The sequence below is a fragment of the Hyperolius riggenbachi genome, chromosome 9 (assembly GCF_040937935.1).
Source record: "Hyperolius riggenbachi isolate aHypRig1 chromosome 9, aHypRig1.pri, whole genome shotgun sequence".
NCBI classification, from domain to species: Eukaryota; Metazoa; Chordata; class Amphibia; order Anura; family Hyperoliidae; genus Hyperolius; species Hyperolius riggenbachi.
In genome coordinates this window covers 128,646,444-128,673,313 of record NC_090654.1, presented here as the reverse complement: position 1 = coordinate 128,673,313, position 26,870 = coordinate 128,646,444, and the positions used below count along the sequence as shown (strand labels likewise).

Below are 26,870 nucleotides of genomic sequence, written 5' to 3'. Positions count from 1 at the left end.
ATATATATATATATATATATATATATATATATATATATGTTAATTAGGTTGTCTCTTAGTAGTCTTTTTTCCATGCTTATTAAGCCGTTTCTTTAACGTTTCAGGGAGGCTTTCAATGCCCTTGATTAAATTACGTACATGCTGCCGCTTCACGGGTGAACAAGCAGCCAGTGGGGATGGAGACAGAACACCAAAGCAGTGCGCCAGCAGACAGGTGAGTGCACTCTGCTGTCAACACTCTGCAGGGGACGGGGGGGGGTCTAGATGGGGGGGAATCGGGGGGGGGGGGGGGGCCTGCTGGACAGCCCTGCACTGTAGCAGTTCCATAGATATGTAATAGATTGCGTGGCAGATTTTGATCAGAGATAATATATCTGTTGGTCAGATCTGGTGGCCATCTCCTAGTGTATGGCCACCTTTAGGGTCAGTAGCACTAGTTATTGCTCCCAAATGTTTTCAATCTTGATAGAAAATATCGACCTGTGATGATCAGCCAACACAGATCCAAACCTGAGTGATACAATGACTCAGATAGGCCACAGGCAAATGGTAAGCATCATTTCAACTGAACACTATAACTATCTGAGGTCACTCTATAGAATATTTTACTGCAGCACATTTTCATTGTACAGAAATACAAAATAAACATTGTAGAAGAAAAGCATTAGGCCATCTCTGCTGCAGACCAACAGCTTTCCGAGTGAGAGATTGTTGAGAAAATTCTTCTGGGTCTATTTACATAGAACTTATCTCATTAGCCGCATCAGCACCTCTCCTAACAATTCATTGTAAAAGTGGAAAACCATTGAGGTTTGTTTATTTATCAAATAAAGAGAAGGATGGAAAGCATTTTAAGGTGGAAGAGGTTGTTATGTCACCATTGACATTTTATTTGGACAACCCTGAATTCACCTTTGATGCAGCATTTTTATGTCTGTTCGCATTAACATCTGTTACAGACTGTTCTGATTTATGCTGAGAAACACCAAAGCTGAGCCGGTTTCACATATATTATCCACAGCAATTATACTGTAAGCTTGAGGAGGAACCATAATGACATATAGTAGAAAGTAGTAAATTATTTAGGATACCCATTTTTACCTTAATTATCCTTGTTTCATAGTAACAAAATGCTTCTTATAACTACAGTATACAGTGTTGTATATTGGTATGTAACCCTTCCAGTGAAGTTTAGCCTAGGCTATGATACCATGCAGCATACTCCCCCAGAGCACTCTGGGAGATCATGTGATGTTCTTACTCAATTCAAAGAGGGGGAAAAAACATTCTACAGTGTTTCACCTCGCCAGCAGTAAAGACACTGCTACATTAAAGCCTCACCTACACGGTACAATTTTCCATCATATAGACGGATCTATTAGATAGATCTAATGAGAAATTGCATCATGTATAGACGTCCAAATTGTTTCAGATCTATTTTGCGATAGATTTTGCTTTAAAAAGTATCCAAAATCTATTGCAAAATCTAATGCAATCCGATTGGACTGGTTGGAGATTATTTTATAGATTCATCTAATAGATCCGCTCTGATGGAAATTGTACTGTGTAGATGAGTCTTATGCTGGGAATACACAATGCGTTTCTGCCGCTCGATTCTCCGTTCGATTGTTTTTGCCGCTCGATTCTCCACTCGATTCTCGTATCTTCTGATCGTTTTTCTTATCTTTTTCCATTCACTTCTATCAGAGGTGAGCTCTCTAACTTACTAGCCATGTGTCGATATCTAATCACTAACACACATGAGATTTTCTGTCAGATTTACTGATCGATTATTTCCAACATTATCTGATTTCCGATCGATTTCTGACGATTTCTGATAGAAGTGAATGGAAAACTGTATGGAAATTCATCGGAAAATGATCGGAAATCAGGTCGTCCATGTTAGAAATAATTGATCTGACAGTAAATCTGACAGAAAATCTCATAGTGTGTACCTAGCATAAGAGCACTGTGGCTAGCTGCCAGTGTATGGTGTAGGTAAAGGTGTATTAGCATAACCATGTTTTCAGGCGACGAGAGGGAATCTGGATCTTTATTTCTGAACAACTAGATGTGCCATAATCTCATCTGTTACCCCATTGTTGGACCAAACTTCTCCTTACTCATTTTGTGGCATCGAAATACAGCAGATCAATGCCGCAGCGTTGCTGCCTGATTATAATTTTGTGTGATTTCAATTCCAAATCGATCAAAATAATTGATCAGGCATGCTGGGAAGATCTTGCTTAAAAGGGCTTGGTCAGGTGTGCTGCATTAGCGACATTTGATTTCCATTTACCCCGTGACCCCACCACATGTACACAATGTCAGTGCACTCAATGAGGTCATGGGGTACATCCAATTCCCCTGCACCAATGGAGAAAGACACAGAAGGAGATGTGCCGGCAGACAGGTGAGTCTGCAACACTCTACTCAGCTCGGGGGATACACAGCACATGGGAAAGACCTGGGGGTTTCCGGAATCTATTGGAAATCTATGTGCAGATGTGTGAAAGCAACAGATCCCTTGCCGGTCACATTTTTTTTATAATCTGCTGCCCCATCTGCCAATGTTGGGGCACCTTAAGTAACGTATCTCCCAAGAGATACAGTACGTATGTTCTTTGGCTCAGCATCATGATACAGTTCATACTGCAAGAGGCAGGGCACAGAGAGAGCTATCCGAAAAGATCACAGTCTACTGCTCCGGAAGTCTATGCTGCAGGAAGCCACTGGTAAGGGAGCTCCTGACCAGATACTCTAAAAGTGATTTATGTACTGTATATGGCTAATCAGCAGTTGTAATGCACAGGTGGATGCAGTTGTGCATGCAGTACATGAGCCCATGCAGTGCAAAGCACAAGCCACTGCCCACTCACCACAGTGAAGAAGAGGGGAGGGGGCACGTGCACGGGCGCGATGGTAATATGCATGGGCGCACGTTGTGGTTAAGAGCTTGTTAGGATCTCTGTGGTGGGGGCAGATTCTTGAAAAGAATCGGGGGATAACTGGTTCAATGTAAGCTAAAAATGGAGCACCTACACACATATACAACTGGCTCACTGCCACTGGCTGCCTACATAGGAGTTGGGCTTAGGATATCGCTAGTCATAAACAAAACATTTAAATTTGCACCCACTTGAAATTGAGTCTGGGCTATGGCCCATGAGAGCATTTTTAGCTGCAATATTTGGCTGCGGCTATTCCAAGAGCGCTAGGCTAATGAAAGTAAATGGAGGAAAACACACAGGAGTGATTGAGATTAGGGAAGTGCAAAGCATTTTTGGAGCAATTGCACTCCAATACAAAAGATACGAGCAGTGCAAGATCACTTTTCATTTGTTGTATAAAAGTGATTTTGCAGCAATTTCACTACCCGACCCACAAAAAAAAAAAAATACAAGAATGGAAATTGCAAATCGCTAATCACAATCGAATGCAAGCACTAAAATAAAATCGCTCCTAAAATTGCGGATCGGAAATCGATCTAAAATTGCTGTTCATTTACACACGCAGGAGGCTCAAATCAAAATCAAAGACATGACAATAATGACAGTTTTTGACCCCAGGTAGTGTATCCCTGTTTCTCCTACTATGACACTATAACTAAATGTTTAAGTTTACTCCATGGCACCTTTTGTCATTATCAAACCTGTTACCCCCAATGTTACAGACTGTACCGTTTTTCTCTTTTCTTTTTCTTTTTCCAGAAATACAGTTGTCTAACATTTTTGCTATATGTACCTTATACAGTTTAATTGTGTAATGACTGTAATTTTGTATACTTTTTCTTATGCAGTCGCCCTGCCCATGTTGGGTGGCGTCGACTTTTTGGCTAACCATGTACCGTTTTCTATTGATTCCATTATAAAAGACTTTGAAACTAAAATTGCTGTTCAAATCGTTAGCAAAAACGCTAAATTATTGCAATTATCGATCTGTAGTGGGCACCTGGCCTGAGACAATCCCAGTAGCTGTTGATCGTTAAGCTGGCAACAGCTTGATTTAATTATGTTAGGATTTGTTACACAAGACTTGTAGCTAAGGTACAACACTAAAGTGGTAGGAAAAGCGCAAAGTAATGTACCTTAGTCATTAAAATTTTCAACATATCTAAAAAGTTTCACTTTTTTCCTCCCAAAAATGTTTTTGCTTGATATTGAAGACCTACACTTAGTAATTTCCTGCTATTGGCTGCATAACCAGAAAAAGTCCTCTGTACAATATATGGCTGCCATAATTTATGTTACCTGATTCTTCAAATGGTACTGCTACAGCTGGTATTGTATGATCTATTCATCATGTGTTACTGAAGTTATAGTCATCAATTCCACGCTATCTGCAGTTTTATTACATCCTGCTTTCCTCCACTGATATACAGTATATTGATTCTGAAGTCCTGTAGGAGGCCAAGGTGAAATGGAACGGAAGCACATACGTCTTTATGGAGGTGGTGGGCTGCACACTGTACTGTGCTTATGAACTGACAGAGCTTTAAATGAGAGTAGGCTCGGATGCCCAAGATATCTCCATAAAGTATAGTATTGCCTTCATACAACAGACGGTATTAGCAGGTCATCACTTCCAGTACATTAACTCCATTCCAAAATACACTTTATCAATACCTTATGACTGTAGATAGAGCCATTCAAACAAATTCTTTATAATCCTGTAGCTAACTGAGCTAGCCCAGACCTGCGGTGTAGTAGCCCAGATACAGCCTTAAACCACAAACATTGTTGGGAAATTATTCAGAAAAGCAACAAAGTTTAGGACTTAATTGTTCATTGTTGATAGCTCATCATGAACACATTGACATTATTAATTCAGATTAACGGGGAAAGCAGGAGAAGGTACTGGCTTCCTATCCAGTCCAGAATCAGATTCAAGATACTGTGTCTGACCTACAAATCTGTCCACAAAACCTGTCCAACCTACATTTCCGATCTTACACAGAGGTACACACCTAGCCGCTCACTCCGCTCTTCCAATGAACTTCACCTAACCGCCCCCCGCATCACCCAGTCCCATGCACGCCTCCAGGACTTCTCAAGAGCTGCTCCAACACTATGGAACTCCCTACCTCCACCCATTAGGGCAGCCCCCTCCTTCAACATCTTCAAGAAAGCCCTCAAAACTCACCTTTTCACTCTGGCCTACTACCCTTCACAAGTGCTCTAAACCCACAGCTGAACTCTGGTCTCCTACCTCTCGTGTCCCTACCTCTCCCTTTAGATTAAAAGCCTTTGGGCAGGGTCCTCCTCCTTTTGTGTCCAACCTGATCATGCACCTCCATTACTGTGAACCCATGCTAGGCATCTGAGTGAACCTAACTTGCCTAATCTCCATGCTCCCCTCCAGTGACTGACTAAGCATTACCGTGTACTCATACTGTGCTGCATGATCTGATCTTTCTTGTATTCAGGTATTGTCATTTTGCTGTATGTCACCCCTAAATATTGTATGTATCCCTATTTATTGTCCAGCGCTGCGTAATATGTTGGCGCTTTATAAATACAATAAATAAATAAATAATAAATAAATAAGGTACCACAGCTCAGTTATGGTTCCTCCAAAGCCAAATACAATGGAATGGGACTACAAGGCACATGAAACATGAGAAATCACATGAATGTTCTAGTAGGTGACTGGGAGAAACTTTGATACCATAGTGTCAGATAGACTGCATGCCTTACTGCAACTCCCATTCAGATGAATAGGGGACCCCATCACAGCTGAGTGTCTGATGAATTATATCCATGTTGCCCTAACACACTGTTTGGAACCACTCCAGTCCATTCTGACCTTTACAGCTTGACTCATCCACCTCTTTTGTCATTCCTTAAAGGGAGGATGAACCACACAGATACTCTTTAACTATTGGACTAGACTATTCTTACTCTGCACTCTCAATACTAACTCCAGTGTTTATTTCCCAGAGGGCCCCTGTGCGGCTGCCCTTATTCCTAGCATAACTTGTTAACATGGGATAATAACATGTGCATCACATTAGGGAGAAGCCAAAGAACTATCATACCATTTGGACCCTTCCTCGCGGTTCTCTGCTCCAGTGCAAGGATGGGGCAGCATTGTATTATAACAGTGCAGCTGCGGACTCAAACCAGAACGTTCCAAATATAACATGAATGTTAGTTCCAAGTAGATTAACCAAGTACTACGGTAAATTGTGTAGAATTATAAGAGTTCATATTACACACAGAACACACATGAAGCTCATAAGACATCCTCATCTGGATATATGAAATTTTGTCAGCTATGAGGTTGCAAGCTCTGTGACTTACATTCAATTCACATATCAGCTATGAGAACTTTTTTACTTTTAAAAAGGTTCAGGGCGATCTTAAATTTGTCAATGCTAATTACTAATATGATGCTAACATTTAAACAACTTCATCTATGGCTACAGTCCAGTATCATCAAAACGAGAGCTGCAACCTATTGCCATGTACTAAATATTAATATGTTCTAAAATGGTCTCCATTTTGGATAACCTTTGTAAATTCATCCCATTCACACAGACAGGAATAATGTAAATATCAACTTACGATTGATTCCAAATTTGGAATGTCTCCCCCACTTGTTGAGCACAATCAGCATGACGAGAAGCAGCAAGCAGGCGAAGACAGCCAAAGCCACAGCGATATATACCTGATGGAGAGGAGACACATCCAATGAGTGAGCCCATTCCTTTTCAACTTGTACACATTATCGCTAGTTATGAGCAGAAATCTCTCTTACCGCTCTCAGGATTCCACTGACAAGATCTCCCTTAATTTGGGGTCACCACTAGCTACATAAACCTGAGGATAACTCTGGCCACCTAATGCTAAGGGGCACCTGTATCTACCTATGACGGGCAAGGGAAGTAAGGGAGAAGTGACAGCCAGCACACTTCTGGTGCGGTTTGGTGGAGGTTTATAGATTCATGGAGGACAAAGTCTAAGGTGCCAGGACATCTGTGCCTATAGGCTCCTGTGATGTAAATCCAGGCCTGGCAAAGCCTTTGGGTAGTCCGAGGCTCCCCATATCTTTGTACAATATACCATTCCAGCACAGGGTGCATCTAAACATATTTGACCCAGCATGCCAAATATGTTTCTTCATTGTGCGTGTACAAGTGTAAAGGAGCATGCCCATACTTTGCACGCATAAGTACAGTATACACAGGCTCTGTTGAAAAAAGTGCTTTTGCATGGCTTTTTCATTTGCGATCAAGTGCTTTCTTCAATCTACTGGGCCTGCGCTTCCATACTCGTGCTTGCCTAGTACAGTCACACTTGTCTACGGCTATGGTCGCACTCTGAGCACAACAAGGTACCCAGTGTGTTGGAATGATGGGGTGTACAAAAATACAGACAAGTATCTATGTACTTGTATCAGTTGCATTAAAGCAATCTCATTGATTGGCAGTTAGGGACTTCCATTTGCTAGTACACGAAAACAGTAGCATATCTATACAAATACTGCTTGTACTAGGAAGAAACAATGGTCACAAAAATAAATAAGTAAATTAAAATATATCTCTTGAAAGCATAACTGGAATGACCAAAAAACAAATAAATAAATTGTAAATGCATTCAGAATCTCTGCCACCTCTATGATGAAGCTAAATTATTCCTTTTGCTGCCAAAACTAGATATGGCCATTGTTTACATGTAGCAGGTTGCATAAAAACACCATTGTGGCATGCCATCCCTTTGCCTGCTCTGCTACTGCTGCCCTGCTCCACTCTGCTACTGGTAAATACTCCAAACTAAATTAATTTAGTTGGCTCACTAGATAACCAGGTTTAGATCTCTTTGGTACTCTTCTAATATGGTCCGATATTCCACCTTGATATTACTTTTCTGCACATGAAAGAAGTTCCTGGCTAATGGAGGCATAAACAGACTAAATGGTTCTCGGCTCGATTTAGACAGTCACTAATGGCTGCCACTGACAAAAAACTAGTGTTTATGGTGGCCCCAATGCTTTATCAAAAAATCTATCCTACCGAGTGCGATGCTCTCCTCTTTACTCCACCTGCTGTATCGTGCTCTGCGCTATTATGGGCGTTGCTAGCCCCAAAGATCAGTGGCACGTGGCCCGGATCTATTCTGAAGTGCCCCGGATGTCAGGCAGCGGGCGGCAGTACCCATCTCTAGTTGCTTGGTCTCTAGATTCTGCAGACATCTCTTCTGGGCTACTCTCCCTAGTATCTAAGAAGGAATCAGAAGCTAGAGCTCCTAGTGTCTGATTCTCGAGAGTGGATGAAGGAGATTAGTAGTTCCTCCCGCTGTGCTACTCTACTGGGAAGTGTGCGGGGGGGGGGGGGGGAAGGAACAGTGAGGACATACACAATGATGCATGTTCCCTATGGAGACTCCACAGCTTCCAGCATGTCACCACAACACCCAGCATGTCCCGTAGAGGCACCAAAGCACCTAGTATGCCCCACAGAGGCACCACAGCACCCAGCATGCCTTTTCTTTTTTGCATTAATGGATGGTGGAGCTTCATCCAACATTTTTCTGGGCAGGCCTACTACCACTGTTAAGTTCAGGTAAATTTGGCTCCACCCATGACCACACCCACATTCTGGTGTGTGACCACACCCATTTTTTGGCTGGAGTGCCCAAAAGAGCCCCAGATCTCTTAGGATCCTAGCAACGCCCCTGCTATTGTCCCTTCTCCCCCTCCATAACAACAGAATGTATCGCTCACCTACGGGTTAGCAATGCATCTGTACAGCACTCAACCCCAAACCTTGACTCCAGCAGACGACAGTACTTGTACTGTATATGCGTGCACAAAGCTTTAACTAGGAGGTAGCTGGGCAGATGGATGCCTGGTTTCCATCTGCGAAAAATAATATTTCATTTCAGGTAGAGTTTTGGAGAATTTAGCCAAAACAGAGTAAAGTAAGACAGCATCAGCAGCAGGCTGGCTGGCTGCTGTACAGTAATGGGTTCCTATGCAGCCCACTACATACAGATAAAGGAAAGTGCTGCTTTATCATATCCAGATTTGAAAGTATGACTGAGGAGATAGTAAGAGAGATGGTTCTATAAACACACAATGAAAATAATATTTTTTAAGGTACACTTTATAGTGAACTTTCATGTCCTCATACATAATGACTTACACTAGATTACTGTTACAGGCAATTCTTGTTTAGTACTGCTGCAACTTTGACAAAAAATGTACTTGTTGCTTAAGGCCTGGTTCACATCATATGCGCTTCCGTGCGCATTTGGAAGCGTGTATGATGTGCTGAAACGCAGGAATGGCAGAAGGGCATAGACAGCTCTTCTACCGTTCACATCTACTGCGCTGCGCAGCAGTACGATGTGCTAGGAAGTGCTTGCGTACTGCTGTCTGCATTTTGCCCGGAAGCACAGAGCTGATCCCATCACTGTCAATGGATGGGATCAGCAGCGCATTGGGCAGCGGCGCAGATGGCGTGCGATTGTATGCGTTGCGTTCAGATCGCACGGCCATCTGCGCTAGCTAGATGTGAACGAGGCCTAAATCTAGTGGCTTCCTGGTAAAAACCTCCATATGGGAACAGTGTTAAATGACTTACCAAATATGCCCTCAGACTTATCAGCATATTTGCTGAGCCTTTGGTCAGTAGAGGGACAGACTAACCAGCAAGCTCATGGTGACCCAGAACTCATTGGAGTGTGTAAGGGACTACAATGGTCCTTTTAGGACCTCTGGGTCACCATGAGCTTGCTGGTTAGTCTGTCCCTCTCGGATTTACAAGCCCTACTCCATAGAGCCAAATTAATCCATGCCATGCACTGATGAGGATCAAACAATCCGAAACAGTCTGTATGCATGTTGGATTATTATGGCTCTGTACAAATTAACAACCTGACACATCATTGCATTCCATCGGTTCTGGGGGTGTGTTTAGCTTCTAAGGGTACAATGGTTAATTTGCATATATTCAGCAGTGTTGCTCTGGGAGACATCTCAAGCTCACTCCAACCTGAATTATTGCAAATTCTTTCTGTTTTAGGAAAGCAAACTTTTGTTTTTGGTCAGTAGAATACAGACTTAAAGGGGCACTACAGCGAAAAACTGTAAAATTTAAAATATGTGCAAACATATACAAATAAGTAGTACATTTTTTCCAGAATAAAATGAGCCATAAATTACTTTTCTCCTATAATGCTTTCACTTACAGTAGGCAGTAGAAATCTGTCAGAAGTGACAGGTTTTGGACTAGTCCATCTCTTCATAGGGGATTCTCAGCAAGGCTTTTACTCTTTAAAAAGATATTCCCAAAAAAGGATTTAAACAATGATGCTGCCAGCTTCCCTGCTCCCTACACAGTTTTTTTGGCAGTTGGGCAGAGCAACTGCCATTCACCAAGTGCTTTTGAAAATAAATATATCCCTGAGAATCCCCTATAAAGAGATGTACTAGTCTAAAACCTGTCGCTTCTGTCAGATTTCTACTACCTACTGTAAGTGACAGCAACATAGGAGCAAAGTAATTTATGGCTCATTTTACTCTGGAAAAAAATGTACTTCTTATTTGTATATGTTTGCACATATTTTAAATTTTAAAGTTTTTGTCGCTGTAGTGCCCCTTTAAAGAGTCAATGGGATGGAGGAGGCACCCGAAAAAGAATACAAAAAAATCTATGAACAGTTTAAAATGGTAAGAGTAGCTTACCGACCTCAGTGACATTCAACCATTAATTAGAAAAAGGGGGAAGTATATTAAAACACTTAATACAACATGTTTTGTAGGTACACTCCTTCTTCCTCAGGTTAGTGTAAGTGTCTGGAGGTATACTATGCATGGCTAGGAGCGTCTATTAGCTACTCCTACCATATTAAACTGTTCCTAGATTTTTGTTGTTGTTTTTGGGGTGCCTTCTCCTTCCCATTGTTTGTCTTTCCCTTTTGGGGGCCAGTTCATTTGATTTATTATAATTTGATTGCTTTGTTTTTTTTATACGGGTGCCTACAGTTTTTCTGTGTTTTTTGTGTCCTTTCTGGAAGGCAGCCCTTTGCCTACAGACCCCTCACTATATAGATTTAAAGAGTGTATGGAGATCCGTCCCCTGATTATCAGCCCATGTATTTAGGCAACCTCCAAATGTTTTGACTTGGGCGTTGTAATTATCCTAATCAAAAATATTTTATGACACTTATAGAGGTTAAGGTCCACAAGTGTAAAAAGATTAAAAATGTATTTTACTGAACTAGGCTTTGAAAAATTAAACTTCTGCGTTAGTTCCAGTTGTGACTAGTTCTCTTTAAATTTATGTTCAAAAGTTGGTTATGACCGTGAGTGACAGTCAGATGTACAAGTTGATTACTTTGGCCAAAGGATCAGGACAGGCAGCACCACAATGTCCTGGCAGCAGTTTTACTTGGAAATATTAGCATGACCTCAGTCCCTTGGAGGTTTCATAAGACTTTCATTTGCTTTTGAATACTTTTCAACATAAAAACCCCATATTTGCAGAATATCACTCAGTGGTTTCTGCTTTCACCTCAGACCAGAATCTTTTTCATTAACATCCAACAAATTAACACATTGTGAAATGGACTCGGATTACAAGTGGTGGGATAATTGCTTGGAATAGCTCTTGTGGTTGATCAAGGTGTGACTGAATTACGACCCAGAGATTTCATGATGGAAAAATAACTTTGATATTTGTATGTAAAATAACCACATAATCTCACCCCAGCGCATATTTAAGGTTTTTTTAATCACTTCTGTGACCAAAAAATGTTGTTGCCCCATTCCTAACTGCCAGCCATAAGGGTATAAAAGCAAACAATGGGTAGGTATTTCTGTGGCAACTTTACCAACTATTTCTGTGGCAACTTTACCAGAGAAAAGGGGGACTCACAATAGTATATAATGCTAAAATAGCAGCAGTCGGAGTATGTCGTAGAGCTAGATAATAATCAGGGATATGAAAAGGTGGGGGGAAAGGCTGCGCGTCCCTAAACACATGCTGCAATTGAATGGTTAATCGCACAGGCATACACCGCCTCTGCTGGACTGAAAAATGCATGTCCTGCATCCAAGACAAGTGCTAACATTTATTAAACTAGGAGGAACTTAAGCTTCCAATATGGTTTGCATGCAAAGTATATTATACTAGACACTTGCGCCACGGTGAGTCAAACCTCCGGGCAAGTGACCTAACCTACATTTAAAACCTTGTGAGCAGCTAAGCAAAAAAATGTGTAACTTACATTTGGTTGAACAGCGAGGAGAACGCCAGCGCATACCACTAAGGCTGCATCCGAAATGACCACCAGCTCAGTGTGCAGCACCTAAATAGATTTTCTGCACACTTTACATTCAATTCAGATGCAAATCATATGCAAATCTGCTACTACTTATTATGCAAACAGGAAACTCAGGAGTTAACTCAGGAGTAAACTCATTACCAAATGTAAGTTACACATTTTTTTGCTTAGCTGCTCACAAGGTTTTAAATTTAGGTTAGGTCACTTGCCCGGAGGTTTGCCTCACCGTGGCGCAAGTGTCTAGTATAATATACTTTGCATGCAAACCATATTGGAAGCTAAAGTTCCTCCTAGTTTAATAAATGTTAGCACTTGTCTTGGATGCAGGACATGCATTTTTCAGTCCAGCAGAGGCGGTGTATGCCTGTGCAATTAACCATTCAATTGCAGCATGTGTTTAGGGACGCGCAGCCTTTCCCCCCACCTTTTCTTAACTTTGTAACTATGTAACTGTGAGGTTAGCTGCTCCCAGCCCCTCCTCCTGAGTTTCCTGTTTGCATAATAAGTAGTAGCAGATTTGCATATGATTTGCATCTGAATTGAATGTAGAGTGTGCAGAAAATCTATTTAGGTGCTGCACACTGAGCTGGTGGTCATTTCGGATGCAGCCTTAGTGGTATGTGCTGGCGTTCTCCTCGCTGTTCAATAATCAGGGATACACTGAAGACACAGGAAACCAAAAATTTGCAAAAAATACTTTTTCTTTTTAATTTTCAAGAAAGTACAGAATTTTGTATACAAAAACTTTAATCACGTAAAAAAGTGCATATAACTGGTTGACAAAGGCAACAACATCGATTTGTTTCGGGTTGATGACCCGTCTTCAGGCCTTTATGTATACAATGAGCATCTGCACAATTGAATTACACAGTAGAATCTCATCTCGACAAGTACAAAGCCAGGATAGACCACCACAAGAGGATTCAAACGAAGAGCCACATGGGAGCAGGACATCCAAAACCTGTTTTTTTCTCTCCCCTCTGTAGCCAGGAAGTTACTGGATGCTTACAGTGTGTAATTATGGCCAATAATCAAGGTAAAAGAGGTGCCAGTTGAAGGCATTTCCTTCACCTTACATAGCCCTAGTAGTAGCAGTAGGGTATTGTACCGTCTTAGCAAACTGTCTCAGCCACTCTAGCTGAACTTGTGAACTAAGAATTTACGATACCTCTGGGTCAATCCTATTACCAGGTCTGTGAGCAATGGAGTAAACAAGGATCCTTATCTTACCCCATTTAGATGGTCTGTTTGAATTAAGGCATCTTAATGACGTATTTATGCTTGAAAAAAAATATCTGTTTTCCCTTTTGATGTTGCATGTATATAAGCTGTCCACTAGCTTGCAAACTAACAGGATGTAAACCTGACGAAGGCTGCAAGGCTGAAAGCTTGTTTATTCTTATTCATTTGTAGTTAGCCAATAAATGGTATCATCCTGATTTAAAACTTCTTGCTTTTACATAGCCCTGTAATCTCTTTACTTAAAGAGACACTGTAACTAGGAAAACTTCCCCTGGGGGATACTCACCTCGGGAGGGGGAAGCCTCAGGATCCTAATGAGGCTTCCCCCGTCCTCCTCTGTCCCACGGTGGTCTCGCTGCAGCCCTTCAAATACATCCCGACAAATCTGTCAGCCTGTTCAATATTTACCTTTCCATGCTCCAGGGAGGGCACTGTTGTCGGCTTTTGGCTCCACTACTGCGCCTGCGCTGGAGCCGGGAAGGTAAATATTTACTTTGCCGGCGTTTGGAGGGGCACAGCGGGACCCCCCGTGGGATGCAGGAGGATGGAGGAAGCCTCGATAGGATCCAGAGGCTTCCCCCTCCCGAGGTGAGTACCCTCCAGGGGCCATTTTTCTCAGTACAGGTTTTCTTTAAAGAGGAACTGGCGTGAAAATCTTAAAATTTAAAACACATACAAATAAGAAGTACATTTCTTCCTTAGTAAAATGAGCCATAAATTACTTCTCTCCCATGTTGCTGTCACTTTAAGTAGGTAGTAGAAATCCGACAATACCGACAGGTTTTGGGCTATTCCAACTCTCCATAGGGGATTCTCAGCATGGCCTTCATTCTTTATAAGACACTCCCTAAAAAAAGATTTATACAAAGATGCTGGCCAGCCTTCCTGCTCACCGTACACTTTTTTGGCAGTTGGACAGAGCAACTGCTATTCACTAGGTGCTTTTGAAAATAAAGAAAACCCTGAGAACCCCCTATGAGAAGATGGGCTACTCCAAAATCTGTCGGTAATGTCAGATTTCTACTACTTACTGTAAGTGACAGCAACATAGGAGAAAAATGATTTATGGCTCATTTTACTCTGGAAGAAACGTGCTTCTTATTTGTATATATTTACATGTACTTTAAATTTTAAGATTTTCGTGACAGAGGTCCTTTAAGTTAAACAAGTAATATTATGCCTTTAGGGCCTGAGCCCACTGACGCAGTTGTATCCGCTTCTGTCCGCTTTTCAGCTTCTGTAACATGGATGTGTAACTGAAAAGCAGACTCAATTGCGTCAGTGGGCTCAGGCCCTTAGTTAGATTACAGTCTTGCAAATATTTGACACAACCATGGCATAGCTTATACATTCTATTTGAGTTCTACTGGAAACAGGTATACAGTATTTGGTTAACTATCTCAGTGACACCACTGTCAGAAGCTGCTCTGCTAACCTGCTTTTTTACTTGTGATGTCATGTGTCTGTTGTCATGCAACAGAAACAGAAAATGATAAAACCGTGTAAGGAAAACCATCAATTATACTACAATGGCAATAGCTAAAGAGTGGCAAATAACATCTGTGCATAAAATCATTTTAATGGGAAGATGTGGAAGTGGGGGACTTTTTCCAAATATAACACGTTTAACCACTTGCCGACCGCACGCTTATACCGTGCGTCGGCAAAGTGGCAGCTGCAGGACCAGCGACGCAGTACTGCGTCACCAGCTGCAGGCTGATTAATCAGGAAGCAGCCGCTCGCGCGAGCGGCTGCATCCTGTCAATTCACGGCGGGGGGCTCCGTGAATAGCCTGAGGGCTGCCGATCGCGGCTCGCAGGCTAAATGTAAACACAAGCGGAAATAATCCGCTTTGTTTACATTGTGCGGCGCTGCTGCGCAGCAGCGCCGTAAGGCAGATCGGCGATCCCCGACAAGTCAGCGGCCGGGGATCGCCGCCATGTGACAGGGGACAGCCTGTCACTGGCTGCACAGGACGGATAGCGTCCTGTGCAGCGCGGATCACCGGGGGTGGACAGGTAGGAGAGGGAGGGGAGGAATCTCGCAGCGGAGGGGGGCTTTGAGGTGCCCCCCCCCCCGCAACACCCAGCAGGCAGGAGCGATCAGACCCCCCCAGCACATCATCCCCCTAATGGGGAAAAAAGGGGGGCGGTCTGGTCGCTCTGCCTGCACCCTGATCTGTGCTGGGGGCTGCACAGCCCACCCAGCACAGATCAGCTAAAACAGCGCTGGTCCTTAAGGGTGGGTCCTCAAGTGGTTAAACTTACCCCAAATGTGTTGTCCTCCACAGTCTCTATGGGATTGCCATGGGTGCTGTTGCCTCCACCTGATTATGGAAAAAAAACAATTAACAGTGCAGTAAGTCTTTGATACTAATAAGTAACCACAATGCGGTGTCGCTATGTATTTTGAGTCCCATATTACAAAAGTATTGAATTTAATCCAAACTTCATGGGAAAAAAAGAAAAAAAATCTCTTCCCTGTGTTTTTCTTCTTTTTATCCCCCCCCCCCCCCCCCCCCCCTTCCCATGTGGCTATTTCATTCTCCTTGCATCACTCTCACTCTGTGTCACTACCCAACATGTGTCTCCACCTGTGTCACTAACAGCCCCCCTTCCTCCTGCTATGGTTGTCAGTCTCTACTTCTCTCTATATCCCCCATGTGGCTGTCTTTCCCTGTGCTACTACCCACCATGTGGCTGTTATAAATATTATGTGAATCCATGATCTGTTGTGACCATGGCCATTTGCATAGGGCCCGCTTCATTTATTCTGCACAGGGTCCTACTGTTGGCTTTGTGCACCACTGTTTTAGTTCATATATGATTATGAAATAACAGACAATTTTATCTAATCTGAGGCCATTTGCATTGGGCTCCCTTAATTTATTCTGCACAGGGGCCCACTCTTGGCCTTGTGCACCACTGTTTTAGTTCATATATGATTATAAAATAACTGGCCATTTTATCTAATCTGGGGAGGTGCCTCCAACCTGTGAGTTCCTCAGTGCCAGTTACTATGTTAGGATGGCTTTTACAGTTCCAGGATCTTTGGTTTGTTGGAAGATACCTTTTTTGTATAAACTATAAGGGCTTGTCCAAACTGACAACGGATGTCGCCTGTCGGAGATCAGCACCTGATCCCCTTGGGCGACATCGCTGAGCCCTGCTGCACACACACGTGTCAGCTGTGTAACTGACGATGTGCTGTGTTGCTATGTGGGGAGGCGGGGAGAAGACAGGGACGATGAATGGTGCATGCATGACAAGTGGCGAGCAGGGGAGCGGGAGGAAAAATAGCATTGTCGGGGGGATCGGCGTCGCTGGGGTTGGCTAGATATTTTCGGCGGATCGCTCGCAGGTTGGGCGTCGGGGATTGTCGGATGCCGTACACACGCCTGATTGTTGGCTGAGGCAGTCCTTATTAGCCATCTCGGCCCACTGAAAGAGAAGGTCCACGGAAAAAAAAAATAAAGATTTACTTACCTGGGGTTTCCTCCAGCCCATGGCTTTGTGCCCTCACCGCAGCTCCGCTCCCAGCTGGTAGCTCGGGCTCCCCTCCGTTGAGGATACCGACCTCGCCAGATTGGCATCTACTGCGCCTGCGCCAGCACCATTTGCGATCGCACTGATGTGGTCTGGAGTGTTCTGCACAGGCGTAGTAGTTCTGCGCCTGCACAGAACACTCCAGACCACGTCAGGGTGATCGCTCAATGTAACGGAGGAGACCCCAGGCCACTGGTTGGAAACGGAGCTGTGACAAGGGACATATCGGCTGCCAGGTGCTGGAGAAAGTCCCGGGTAATTAGATCTTTTTTTATTTTTTAAACTCCTGGCATCTGTCATTTAAGTCAGGCGTGTGTACAAGGCTTAATCAGTAGCAATGAGAGCATTGTGTATGAAAGAAGAACAAAGAAAAACGTTCCTGTTGTGTGTGTTCACCTATTATCAACTTACTTGTAAAGTGTTCATTTCAAAATGAATCGTGGAAAGTAACTTATTGCTATGAACTAAAAGAATATAAGGACCATTTTATCAAAACAGGTGCAAAGAGAATGAGCAAAAATCCTCAGTTTGCCTCAGGCAGCAAAAAGTCTAGAACCGGCCCTGACTTTAGATCATTTTTTACACCTAAAGCCCTGTGCTGGAGGCATAATAGGGTTTTATGCATCTCTCGGGGCTTGTTCACACTACAGGCGTTTTCGGTATTTTTTTCCGTCCGCCTGCAGTTTTTAAAAACGCCCCCCGACTGAGGTTCATATCAGCACAGGTCGTTCGCGGTGCAGCTAGGAAAGCGGTGCGTGTTCCATTTTTGGGACGATTCTGCGTCATTGGAAGGTATAGGAAAATCGGCGAACACATACAAAAACGCGCAATAAGGGGATTGCGCTCGAGTTTTGAAGAATAAATACATTGTATTTATTATTTTCCGAGTCAAAGAGTTCACTTCCTGACTAGCGTCAGGGAATGAATTACAAAACCGTGAACGGAACGCAATGTGAACAAGGCCTTAATAAGAGCTATAATAGGGCAGCTACCTGTGCAACTTAATATATGTTCTATAAGCTAATTTTAAGCTTTGAGTTCTATGTAAGTAAAGTATACCTTTCTTTGTTTATCCCAGTGCTTTATTGTAGTGTAAAACTGCTACTAAGTAAGTGCCCATTTCCACTAACGGGATGATACAATGCAATGATCGCATTGCATCCGGCCACGGGTACTTACGGGTGTCTTACGGGAGTCTGGATGTAGCTTCCTATTAAGGGGCCCATGCATTGGTCGATTTCAGCCATCGATGGACGGCCAATTCGACCGCTCTGATCGAATCAGCTAGAAATCAATGCAGCAGGTAGCATGATCGATCAGCCGATCGATTTCCAGCTGGTTTCGATCGATTTGCTCGATCAGTCCAGATGGAAAATCTAGGTTGATCTGATGGTCGAATCTGAGGCAAATCTATAAGTGTATGGCCACCTTTAGTCCTAAGGAGAATCACATGCCTGCTGTGAAAAACTGCAGCATGCCACCCATAATTTCCCCGGGTCACATCGCATCACAAGTGGAAATTCATACTCAGTGGAAACTGCTGCTGTGACTTTCATTGTTTTCTGTTAGGCCGCAATGCGATGATCGCATCCCATCTCGGCCAGTGGAAACAGGCCCTAAATGCTGTAAAAAAGCAGCTTCAGAACAGACTGAAAAGTCAAATAAACTAAATAATCATTATCACAAACACAGGAACTAAAATATAGGGAAACAATTCATGTAAACATACAGCAAGGTCATTACTTTAAGACTTAAGTGAAAAAACAAAAACAAAATCAAAACAAAACAACAACAAAAAATGTATAAAAAAGAAAAGAAAAAAAACACCATACAAATGTTTCTCATCATTCATTACAGCTGTGTTTGAATTTAAATTTCAAAGCACATTTTTAATCCAGGTTGTATCTAAATTTATGTTTGCATAATCCTAGGGTGGGTGGAGTCTAACCTTTAAAACCATTTGCTAGTTTCCTGTGGTTTTATTGGTGAAATCAAATTACGGAAGTCCATTTGAGTGGCCAGTTCCAGACTGCAGACTATATGTATGCAAGTAAGAATTATTTGCTTGATTCATAAACAGTTGTTTTTATATGTAAAGATCACCCATGGCAAATTGGATAATATTAAAAAGTTATGGGGCTGTTATGTAACAGCAAATGAAGAAACATGCCAAATACTGCTAATGTACATTGGTTATGTTACAACAGTACTGTTCTACTCCAGTCCTCAAGGTCTGAGGTCCTCACGTATTTTCGGCACAGCTCAAATTAATTGATAGTACTCAATCAGGAGAGGTGTGGTTCATCAAGAACACATTTCTCAGTCCATCGTAAACACTGGCATGGATATGGCCGGCGGTGACTGGAGTTGGACAGCCCTATGTTACAAGGTGTAGTGTATTGGGCTACAGGAAGAAACGTATGATAGCAAGGCTTGGCTGGTTAGATTTTATACTGACCTAACAAGCCTATTATTCTCTGTGAAACCTTGCCCCTTCCATCAACAAGATTAATGCATGACATCATCACTTAGCATGCCTGTCAGCCTCTGATTGTCAGGTACTCAGATAAATGAGACACACAGTAGTGACATATCCCTGCCATTCACAGAAACTGCAGGCACCATTTTGTCATAGTCCAGATATTCCCTTGGGCAATGCTAGTTCTCAGTAACATACCTTTATTACATTTGTCAGAGGAAGAGATGAACTTAAATTCTTTTTATAAAGGAGATAAGGGGCCTATTATTTTAATACATTCAAAAAGGCTTTGTAAATTCAAGGCACAGCGAACAGATTGTCCGTTCACAAGTGTAGAGAAGAAGAAGGCTGGTAAAAAGTAAAAACTCAGGACCAGTTAGGGCCCGTTCAGACTACAAAATGCGGACCGCAACGCATGCGGACCGCAACGCGTACGAACGCACGCATGTCCGCGTTCATATGCGTTGCGTGGCTGATCCCATCACTGAAAAGTGAATGAGACAGCCGCGCGTTTTTGTAAAATCTGCGTGCAGCATGCGTTCCCGGACCGCACAGGTCCGGAACGCATGCTGTGTGAACATCAGACATTGCACTCTATGCAATGTCTGATGTCGTGCGTTTTGGCCACCTGCACGCGTTTCCAAAACGCGGCTGGAAACGCGTGCAGTGTGAACGGGCCCTTAAACAGGACAGGAAACAGGAAATTATAGAATCTATCCTGAAATAAACCACTTAACTAGGGGGAACTGCACTTTTTGATGTATTTGGTTTTTTTTTGTAGTATTTGTTTAGTAAACTAGGGACAAATGAAATATTACAAATTATTGTTTCAGTTTTCATGACTCCTCCTACCAGTATAGCTGCAAAACTGCATGAGGAAGATTGTGGCAAACAGCGTCTAGCCAGCTATCCAGTTATTATTAAAAGGGGCTTCTGATCAATGATGCAAAATGCTAACATTATTGATTTTGGCCCCATTTCATAATACTGTCATGTCACCTTCAGCATTTACAGTATAGGCTGCTACTCTGTACTGTTACTGAAAACGACATTAGCTACAGTGTGTATCGATCTCTGTGTAAAAAATATGCTTCTAAAATCTCCCATCCCTTCACTTTTTTTATTGTCTTACTGTACTGTTTATTAGTGATCACTCCTGTGCAGATCTTATCAGCATTTCAGCAGGCACTAAAGGTGCATACACACCTTTGATGGATGTCGCTCGACAAGGATCAGGACCTTATCCCCTTGGGTGGCATCACTGTGCAAGGCTGCATAGACGCAAGTCAGCTGTGTAGCATTACAGTGCAATAAGCAGTTGTTACACTGCAATGTGTGGAGCCACCAACAGGGCAGGACAATCAGTAGCCCCCCCCCCCCCCCTCATCCCCGCTGCTGAGTAACATACATTTAACTGTTTCCAAGCTCCAGCAGTGTGCACTGAACAGGAAAAACAGCTACAGAGTTAAGGAAATTCACGCTAGGTACTCAAATGGCATGCTTATTTTTCAGTCATAGGGCTGAACTCCTCCGTTATCAGCTCATTAATTCACTGGCTATCCAGACCAGAATATATCCTGTTTAGCATAGGTAAACAAAAGGAAGGTTTTATGTTGTTTTTCTAATAGCTGCGCAACGGGTCAGATTACAGAGCAGTACTGAGCTTCTGCACAGCAGCAAATACTAGAGAATCCAGAATCGTGCTATCTTGCACCTAATCTGAAATTCTCACTACCAGCTCTACCCTATGCCTCTCCCTCCCTTTCTTCTCCCACTCTTCTCTTTAATAGGACTCCTGATTTTAAGATCTGTTGCTACAATTATCCCCAACCTCCCTATCAATAATGTTCCCTCATTCTGTGGTGCTATCCCAAGGTATTGCAGAATCCTCAGTATAGCTATGTGGGCACTGGTGCCACCCCAACATTGCCATGTCCCCACAGTCTCCTGAGTATAGTTATATCTCCCCAAAGTCCCTAGTAAAGCCAGCCCTGACCCCCCTTCCCCACGTGTCTCCTTCATTGCCATATACCCCCAGTATCCCCATTGTGTTTTGGTGAAGATTAGAACATAGGACCCTATTGCTGCAAGGCTAAAATGTTGTCTTCTATCCCCTGCCACTCTCCATTCCTCCCTTCTATTGCTGTCTCCCCCCTTTACCTCCACCTTCCCTCCTCTCCTCTTCCCCTCCAACTCAATTCACTTTTTTTCTCCTGAGTTTTCTCCTAGGTGATATGTTCACACCTTGTCATAAAATGCACTTTAAACCACCAGCAAACAAGAAAATACTCAAAATAATTTTGATAGTACTTTTTCCCTAACTTTTGGGTACTTTTGTAATTGTAAAATGCTGAAAAGTTATTTTAAAGAGAAGATAAAAAAAATATTTCATAGAAGATAACTCGGGAGAAAAATGAAATTGCATATGGGCTCCAGTCTCTAAACATTCTATTCCTCTCTCCCTCTCTCACCCTCTCTTTCCTTCTTTTCCTCTTGATATCTCCCTCTCTAAAAGAATTCCATTAGTGTGTCACCCTAATTGTTATAAGTATTTATATTGCATAGTAATAGTCTAATGTCCTACTATATTATTATTATGTATTTATATTGGACTGACATCTTCTACAGCACTTTACAGAGTACATAGCCATGTTGCTGACTGTTCTTAGAGAAGCTCACAATCTAATCCCTACAATAGTTATAGTCTTATGCTCTACCATATTGTTATTATGTATTTATATATAGCACCAACATCTTCTTCAGCATATTGCAGAGTACATAGTCATGTCAATGAAAGTCCTCAGAGGAGCTCACAATATAATCCCTTCCATAGTCTAATATAATGTCCTAACATATTATTATTATCATTTATTTGTATAGCACTGACATCATGGGGAGGGGAGTGAGGGGGGCCCAGTAAGTTTTCCCAGTATGGGGCCCACAAATTTCTGAAGGAGGCCCCGACAGCGCACCACTATGAACGTGGCCTTAGTGTGAGGAAGTAATGTGCAGCTGACTTTGAAAGTAAACTCCATATTATGCAAAACTTCAAGCAATCATTGTCGATATTATCACATGATGATGACAAACTGAGCTAAAATCAACCACCATTAGATAAGGGGGTGAATTTAGGTAGTGGCTGCAAGATGTACTTGCACTTTCCTATACTTGTCTAAAATCAGCTCCAAATTGGCATCCAGTCCCTGGCAATTCCCACAACAAGTATGAATATTATTTCCATTAGATATCTGCTGTGGACTGAGTGTACTTGGGACGAAAGTTCTAGTCTGTCTCCTGAAACCTTTACTTATGCAGTAAAGACAGACTGTGATCCTAAGAGATGGAAAACAGCATAATGGCATTCAAAAATTAATGAGCTTGTTGAAAATCACAGCTAAGTAGTGGCACTTACCCTCTGGAGACAGCGACACTGAAAGATAAAAGAAATAAGAGATCTTGACAATGCAATCAAACCAAATATTAAAGCCATAAAAAGACAACAAAACAAGGTTTTTTGTAACACTGTAGTATTTTAAAAGCAATGATTCGTGTTCTAAAAGCAACATGAGACAGTATGTTAAAAAAAAATACTTTTTGAGTAGCGTTAATGTGAAACTGTCGGCATAGAAATGGGGCAGTGCAGCTTTCCGTGGGGTCAGGCTGAGAGCCAAAAGTGTATTACTACCTGTAATGTAATGATTTTCACTAGATCCTGCAACGGTAGTCCAAAAACGGCTGTAAACAAGTACTATATTATGCTGTCTGACTCTGCTTCCTAATGGAGTGGGTCTGAGTATGCTTCTCTAGCTATTATCTCATCTCATTGTATTTACATAATATCCCGTTGAAGAGGGACTTTCTTGTCAACATTCAGAAACACTAACATAGATTATGTAGATTGAAAAAAAGTAATATATCCATCAAGAGGGAGGGAATGAAGTTGCAGGAACCAGAACCCAGACAGATATAAGGGATCAGGCACCTTCCAAAACAAAATATAAAGAGCACCAACAGCACACATTAGTGTAGTAAGTAAAAGCACCAGATGACTGAATAAACTTTAGATCGCAGAAGACGGGGCTGCCAGCATGATCAACCATCAATGGAAGCAGGTGTGGACCTGTCCCTACCTGGGTATGAGGTATATACAGTATATAAGTAGTGGTAGCACAAACAAAAGGATTTTTTATGGTTTTTACAAAACATATCCAACTTTTTACAAAGGAGACATGGCTAAAAAATATAAAATAATTAAAAAAAGAGTTTAAATGCAGTGTACGTGTTGCATTACCTCTACTATAGACCACTCTGGATTTAGCCAAAGGAAATGTTATTTCTGTACAGCACTATAGGAGCACAGCACTGGAGTCACTCTCACTTATATAAACTGACTGTAATATTGTTCACATACAATCAATGGCTCACTTTAGTATAAGTGTCACAATTTAACTTTGTAAAACATTTCTAAGAAAATAAACAAAAAGAAAAAATGGAAGAAAAAGAAAAACTGAAAATGACATGGAAACATAGCAACGCACCTAATCTACACTATCTCAAAGGCCCAGTGCACACCAAAAACCTCTAGCAGATTCGCAAAACGCTAGGGGTTTTTGAAGCAGATTTCAGAGCGATTCTAGGCATGGATAGAGGCGTCTTATAAACATGCCTAGCGTTTTTTGGAGCGTTTTTGTGTAGCAGATGTCATATTTTGTTACAGTAAATCTTTTACTGAACAGCTTCTGTAACAAAAACGCCTTGAAAACTGCTCTGATCTAGCGTTTTTCAGAGAGGCTTTCCATTTTTCTATACTCTTGTTCTTGGCAGGTTTTGGTGCGCTTTATCAATTGTTGTGTATAGAGTGCTTGGGGATAGGGGGGGGGGGGTCAATGTAAAACTTGCAATGGGGCCCATAGATCCTTAGCTACGCCACTGATTCTGGGGGAAGTTGTGATGTTTAGCTTATGTTGGTAGCGAAGATCATAGCAACATACCAGCAAGTGAGTCTTTTAGGGTTAAAAATAAAACAACACAACTTTGTTGGTTAGCCAACAACATGTTCAGAACAGAAATAATGCACCACATTGAGTATTTAACAGTCACACTGTGTACAAAGCACTTGGGTTATCTTTGGGGTTACTGCGTAGTGACACCTTGCCACGGCGTACATCAAAGAAAGGCGCATGGAAATTTGGGCACCCAGTAATGCCGATATTTTACTATAAAGTATAATATATACTTTTTATATCACATACAGCGATCATATTTGCTTTTGTGCATAAGTAGTATTATTCATTTAGAAATTACAAGTTCCCAAAGTACAACTTTTTTGCTCTGAGAGCTGCCATTGCATTTTATTTATAACTGGCGTATTTCTATTGTATTTCTATTGTAATGTACCAGGAATGATTTCTGAGTACCTCTCTGTGTTCTGGAGTGTCTGCACAGTGAGAGAAGTGTTAAACACAAGACACTGTTAAACTCAAGATAATCACTAGTTTGGATGCAGGAAGCTTGGAAGTCCTGTGTTTAACTAGTTGAATGCTGTTCTAGAGCAAAAAAAAAATGCTGGGCTTCGTTCCGCTTTAAATACCAATATTTTACTATAGCTAAACCTAACCCTACTCTCACATAGAACCCTTCCCTATCTGCACAGTATACCAACCTGACGCCTAACCCTTAATCCCTCCCACCTGCAAATACTACCTCACTGATGTCTTACCCTTAACCCCTCCCCCAAACTACCACCCTGACACAAAAAAAAATAGCAGGTGCTGTATAGAGGAAATAATGAGTGCACTTTCTAAACTATAACTGATTGCTATGTGTGCTAGCTTGAGGAGAGCAGGATCAGTAATGAACTTAAATTGCAATATTCATTGGGGGAAATGTGGAGCTGATTAGGCACAATCATAGGTGTGATATTTTATTTACCTTCCCACTCAAAAGTAGCACTGTTATTTGACATCTTTTGGTCCTGAGCCACATACATCTACTCTGCTTCCCGGCCACACTCTGCATCACATGACCCAGATGCTGACGACGAAGAGCAAAGAAGATGCATCAGGAGGACCTGGAACATCAGCTGCAAGCTGTGAGCAGGAACAGGGTGGGCAAGTATGTGTAATGGCATGTTTCAATGCATGCTCTGCAGCAGAGGGAGGGAGAATCACAGCACCCTGGCAATGATTCAGGCAAAAGCAAACATGACACAGTTGATCTAGGGATGTCTGTTCATATCCCAAATATTTCATGCTTATGTTTACTGAAAGAATTCTATATTTATTTTTTACAGTCTCACCTGGGATGGGCTCTTCTGGGTTAAAATCAAAAGGATTTTCCATAAACTTGCTGTAGACACTCCTACTGTCTTCGCCCAGCCTGTTCCACACCAGCAGTGTATAGTTGCCATTGTTGACATGCGTTGGATTATTCAGGTACAGGCAACCATGAATAAGGGTCCCATTCTCTCTGTATTCCAGGGGTCTTGTGTACTGGTATGTGTTCATGTCTAAGTTCTGTCCATTGAATTGCCAGCTGAGTTCAGGACTTGGGTTCCCATCGATAGTGTAAGGGATACAGAAGTGATGCAAGGGTATTGCTTCTCCCAACTCCAATACCACTGCTGGAACTAAGGAGAGGAAAGGTTACATGCCTTACATGTAGAAAAAAACAATTCATCATACTTTTAGGTCAATGGTGTACTTTTAAAGTGACACTGAAGTAAAAAAAAAATTATGATATAATGAATTGTATGTGTACTACGGATAATTAATAGAACATTAGTAGCAAAGAAGAGTATCATATTTTTATTTTCAGTTAGTTTTTTTAATAACATTGCATCATTCTCTAATATTTGTAGTTTACAAACTACACTCTATATTTTAACCACTTGACGACTGCAGTGTTAACCCCTCCTGAGGGCCCTTTCACACCAGAGGGCTTTTTCGGCGTTTTAACGCCACAGCCGAAGTTGGCGTTTTCCTAGGTAAAATGAAAGTCCATAGACTTTCATTTTACCTTTCACACTTAACGCTGCATTTTGGAGCGTTGCGTTTTGAGGCTCCCAGGAGCTTTTTTAGGGCTGACCGCTGCGTTTCTCAATTCAATTGATACTAATGTATTGGCGTTAAAACGCCTTAAAAACGCTTTGAAAACGCCTTAAAAACGCCAGCAGCCAAAACGCAGAGTTTTAGCCTTTTACTGCTGCCTGTAGTGTGAAAGAGCCCTAACGACCAGGCTCTTTTTTGTTCAGCTGGGCTGTGCATGCTTTTCAGCCTCCTGCACAGCCCAGCCATGGAGCCCAGCAACCGAACT

At 42.1% G+C, this 26,870-nt stretch overlaps 1 protein-coding gene across 4 annotated transcripts in view; it reads right to left on the bottom strand.

The window, feature by feature from the left end:
• Positions 1-26,870, bottom strand: part of NTRK1 (neurotrophic receptor tyrosine kinase 1) — a 184,803-nt gene that overhangs the window by 43,023 nt on the left and 114,910 nt on the right. For all 4 annotated transcript variants that reach the window (XM_068253493.1, XM_068253494.1, XM_068253496.1 and 1 more), the window contains exons 8-11: positions 25,855-26,184; positions 22,969-22,986; positions 15,800-15,858; positions 6,567-6,669 (exon numbers count right to left, since the gene is read on the bottom strand). In XM_068253493.1, coding sequence (XP_068109594.1) covers positions 6,567-6,669; positions 15,800-15,858; positions 22,969-22,986; positions 25,855-26,184 — 510 coding nt within the window. The remainder of the gene's footprint in view (positions 1-6,566; positions 6,670-15,799; positions 15,859-22,968; positions 22,987-25,854; positions 26,185-26,870) is intronic.